This window comes from Adiantum capillus-veneris, chromosome 24 (genome assembly GCF_014529385.1).
Source record: "Adiantum capillus-veneris isolate H3 chromosome 24, ASM1452938v2, whole genome shotgun sequence".
Classification (NCBI taxonomy): domain Eukaryota; kingdom Viridiplantae; phylum Streptophyta; class Polypodiopsida; order Polypodiales; family Pteridaceae; genus Adiantum; species Adiantum capillus-veneris.
The window spans coordinates 17,609,302-17,612,015 of NC_140954.1; the positions used below are offsets into that span (position 1 = coordinate 17,609,302).

Consider the following 2,714-nt stretch of genomic DNA (forward strand, 5'->3'; position numbering starts at 1 on the left):
GATGGTCATTGTGTCGGGGATGTAGTGACTCTTGCCGCCCTGAAGATCCACCTTCTTCCCTATCTTCTGAAGACATTTCACCAGTACTTTTGGATCGACGGAGCCCACCATGAGTGAAGGCAGCAATACCCTATATTCCATTGAGGGCTTTCTTCACCCGCTTCATGCAGGCATCGCAGTCTATGGAGACCTAAATCTAATCTAATATAACGTAAATCTAAATCTAGCGTAAATAAACGTAAATCTAGTTAAAAATAAACCTAAATCTAATCTAATTTAACTTAAATAAACCTAAATCTAATTTAACGTAAGTCTACATCTAACCTAATCTTTAACGTCTTTTAGGATAGTTTCCTACGACGTTATAACTCTCTTCTTCTTGTGTGTGTGCGCGTGTGTGGATGTGTGTGCCAATAAAAAGAGATAAATGGTATAACCTTTCTATCACCCATGCCAAGTATGATAGATTGATTATGCCATTTCCCTCTTGAATAATAGGTCTTGAGTTCAACTCCTCGTCGGCTAGATCTTTAGGTCTTTTAATTTTAATTAGTTTCCTACGACGTTAAATTAGTTTCTCTCTCTTTCTCTCTCAATGTGTGTGCGTTTTTTTGGATCGTATGCATGTTTTCTCTCTCTTTTCCTCTCTCAATGTGTGCGTTTTTTGTTTATGCATGTTCTCTCTCTCTTTTCCTCTCTCAATGCGTGCGTTTTTTGTTTATGCATGCTCTCTCTCTCTTTTTCTCTCTCAATGTGTGTGTGCATTCTTTGTTTATGTATGTGTGTGTGCGTTTTTGTTTATGTTTGTACTCTCTCTCTCTCTCTCTCTCTCTCTCTCTCTCTCTCTAAAACACTATGTGTGTGTATGTGTGTGTGTGAGAGAGAGAGAGAGGGAGAGGGAGAGAGGGGAAGGGAACATGAGAATGAAGAGAGGGAAGGAGCATACCTGGCTCTCCTTCCTCTCCTCGTGTGTGTGTGTGTGTGTGTGTGTGTGTGTGTGTGGAGAAGAAAAAGAGAGAGAGAGAGAGAGAGAGGAAGAGCGTTACCTGCTCCTTGCTTGAGGGCGCTGAAAAACTCAGATCTGAGATCTGAGTTTTTGAGCGCGCTCGGTTATTTTTTTAGCCCAACCGGCGTCGCTATGAGCGTCGCAAATTTCTTTGTAAATTTGCGACGCTCATAGCGACGCCGAGATTTTTTTTTTGAGCGTCGCTGTGTGAGCGTCGCTAGTATGAATAGTCTCTTGTAGTGTTAATTGTAGCTAATCTAATGTTGGTTATTTTTTGTTGCAGATTAAGACAATGATCCATTATATATATATATATATATATAGAGAGAGAGAGAGAGAGAGAGAGAGACCACTCACTCAATTCTTTCCTAAATGGAATGTGGAGGCCTCAATCTTTCTAAATGATAATGACATATGTGACTGTTTTAATTTCCTGGAGGACATAATTATGAGGCTTCCTCCATGGCAGGACAAAAAGCAGTAGAGAGCCGAATTGTATGCAGCCTCGTGCTGCGTAGCGACTTGCTTGTTGCTAGTAGTAGCTAGAGCCTAGCACGCATTCGGTGTAAAACCAAGTCTGTCATTCTCAATGTCAAAGATGAACCGAATGCGTTGTTGAGAGATGTTCCCGAGGATAGTCGTTGGCCGTGAAGTAGCCGAATGGACGGCGCCGTTTGCTTTGGTGAATGGCAGGCACATACGCTTGTGAAGGACGTTTGGGCCCGGCTTATTCAGAAACATGAGCATATTATCGGGAGGCAACTCTAGGTCAGCACCTTGTGCGAAATGTAGAAGAACGGAAGGAACGCCATCATGAAGGCGATCATCTTGACCTCCGCTCCTAAGGACGTAGCAGGTGTCCATGATGTCCAGAAAGGGGCGCGTGAGGAGGAGTTGCGTGGCATGAGCAGCTATCCCGGCTTTCATTGTGTCACGGAGCGCGTCGTAAGCAAGGGGATGCAGTTTCGTGATGGAACTGCCGGAGTCTATGAATGTACCGCCATTGCCGGTGTGGGGGTCAATGTCGAAGAGGTCGGACGGGAGAGAGAGGCGAGTCCTGCCGACGCTGATGCCAGTGAGCTGGACGTAGTAGAAGAGCGGGCGAGCGGGGTTGACGATGAGCGGAGTGAAGACCGTGTTTGGGGTGATATGAAAACTGGCGGCGCTGAACGTGAGGGACGAAAGGTCCGGCGAGTACATGCGGGGAAGGCAGTAGGAGAAGGTTCGGGTGAGACCTTTAGTAACACGTCGTATTTGGGAGGGGAAGGAGAGGACGCCGCGGCTCAGACCCAGGACGCCGGCCATGTTCTGGAAGTTCGAGCCCTGGCTTCTGTGGCTGCAGCCAAACACTATGTCAGGCAGCGAGACGGTGTCGGAGACGAGCGTGCCGGCAGTGGTGGATTGGTCTTGATAGAAAACGGAGTAGGTGCAGGTGGGGCTGTCCGGCGTCGACGTGATGCCGTGGCCTAGGTGAGCGCAGAAGGGGGAGCGGCCACTCACTATGGAGAGAGTTGTGGAGTCCACTTGGGGGTTGAAGATGGGCTGGTCCAGCTGGTTGAAGCAGAGGTAGCAGGGCTGGCATTGCAGCCAGGTGAGGTCGGACCCTGTGTCCACCGCCAAGTAGAAGGAGAGACGATTGCCGCCCACAAGGGGCCGCACGTAGTAATGGATATGCCCAAGATGGTAGCCGGATACGAGGGGTAGTACT

At 47.8% G+C, this 2,714-nt stretch overlaps 1 protein-coding gene across 1 annotated transcript; it reads left to right on the forward strand.

The window, feature by feature from the left end:
* The first annotated feature begins 1,819 nt into the window (after positions 1-1,819).
* LOC147426023 (uncharacterized) lies at positions 1,820-2,476 on the forward strand. The gene has a single exon (XM_086499340.1). It carries the CDS (start codon positions 1,820-1,822, stop codon positions 2,474-2,476), a length of 657 nt encoding a protein of 218 aa, XP_086355466.1.
* The last annotated feature ends 238 nt before the right edge of the window (positions 2,477-2,714 follow it).

Coding starts and splice junctions, on each gene's coding strand:
- LOC147426023 (XM_086499340.1), top strand. CDS start 1,820: ATGAAGGCGATCATCTTGACCTCCGCTCCTAAGGACGTAGCAGGTGTC.